General features: G+C 51.2%; 1 protein-coding gene across 1 annotated transcript in view; it reads right to left on the bottom strand.

The window, feature by feature from the left end:
* The window catches only part of YME1L1 (YME1-like 1 ATPase), a 21,858-nt gene extending 21,499 nt beyond the window's left edge, over positions 1–359 (bottom strand). Inside the window, exon 1 of the mRNA XM_010007028.1 lies at positions 50–359. Coding sequence (XP_010005330.1) covers positions 50–359 — 310 coding nt within the window. The remainder of the gene's footprint in view (positions 1–49) is intronic.
* Positions 360–1,335: the final 976 nt, after the last annotated feature.

The raw sequence follows: 1,335 nt of genomic DNA, 5'->3' as shown, positions 1-1,335 counted from the left end.
TCACAGCGCGCGGTGCGCGGGGCCGGCCTGGCGCCGTGTGCGGAGCTACCGGCAGCTGCCGGGGGAGGAGCCAGGGCAGGGCAGGCCAAACGCAGGGCGGGCCGGGGAGCCTGCAGACCGGTGCCACGGATCCTCCGGGTGAGCTCCGGCCGCTCAGGCGTGTCAGCCGCACCGCTCAGCTTCGTGTCGTCTGCAGACCTGCTGAGGTCGCGCCCGGTCCCGCTGTCTGTGTCACTGGTGAGGTTATTAAACAGTACTGGTCTCAGTATGGACCCCTGAAGGACACTGCTCGTCACTGATCTCCGTGTGGACGTGGAGCTGCTGACCCTTTGGATGCAGCCATTCAGCCAGTTCTGCATCCACTGAACAGTCCGCCCATCAAATCCATGTCTCTCCAATTTAGAGAGAAGGGTGTTGTAGGGGACCATGTCAAAGGTCTTACAGAAGTCCTGACAGATTACATCCATAGCTCTTCCTTTATCCACTGATGCAGTCACTCCATGATAGGAGGCCACTAGGTTGGCCAGGCAGGACTTGCCCTTGGTGAAAGCAGCCTGACTGTCTCTAGTCTCCTCTGTCCTCCATGTGCCTTAGATCTGTTCCATGATCTTCCCAGGTACAGAAGTGAGGCTGACAGGTTGTTTTTCTCAGGGTTGTCCTTTCTACCCTTCTTAAAAACGGGTACAGTATTTCCTGTTTTCCAGTCACCAGGGATTTCACCTGGCTGCCATGATTTCTCAAAATACCATGGAGAGTAGCTTGGCAACTACATCAGCAAGTTCCCTCAGGACTCTGGGATGCAGCTTATGAGGCCCCATAGACTTAAATATACTCAGGTTCCTCAGGTGGTTATGAACTTTATCTTCTCTTACAGCAGGAGGGATAGATGCCTTGTACTATTTATACACAGCTAAACTAATGCTACAAATGCAGCCAGTGATAAATTGTATTTAATACCATTATACCAAGGTAATTTTAAACTTGTTTTCTGTGTTTGTTCATTAAGTAGCATCTACTCCTGGGATCTGTGGCGTAGCAACACTCCAGAAGTACAGGCAAGGCTTCCCTGTGCAGTATCAAATTTTAAGTGATGCATCCTAAAGCAAAACACGCCTGATGACACTAATCTCCTGCCTTAATGGAGACCAGTGGTTCTGTGCTGGGTGGGGTGAGTGTCAGGGGGACGGAGTTAGGCTTTTCTCAGTGATGACCAGTGATAGGACAAGGGGTAATGGGTGTAAATTAGAGCATAGGAGGTTCAAGGTGAATATCCGAAAAAAAATTTTTACTGTGAGAGTGACAGAGCCCTGGAACAGGCTGCCCAGAGAGGTTGTG

The sequence above is a fragment of the Chaetura pelagica genome, unplaced genomic scaffold (assembly GCF_000747805.2).
Source record: "Chaetura pelagica isolate M959 unplaced genomic scaffold, ChaPel_1.0 scaffold17, whole genome shotgun sequence".
Lineage (NCBI taxonomy): Eukaryota > Metazoa > Chordata > Aves > Apodiformes > Apodidae > Chaetura > Chaetura pelagica.
Note: the sequence above shows the minus strand (reverse complement) of the source record. Positions and strands in the feature narration are given on the sequence as shown.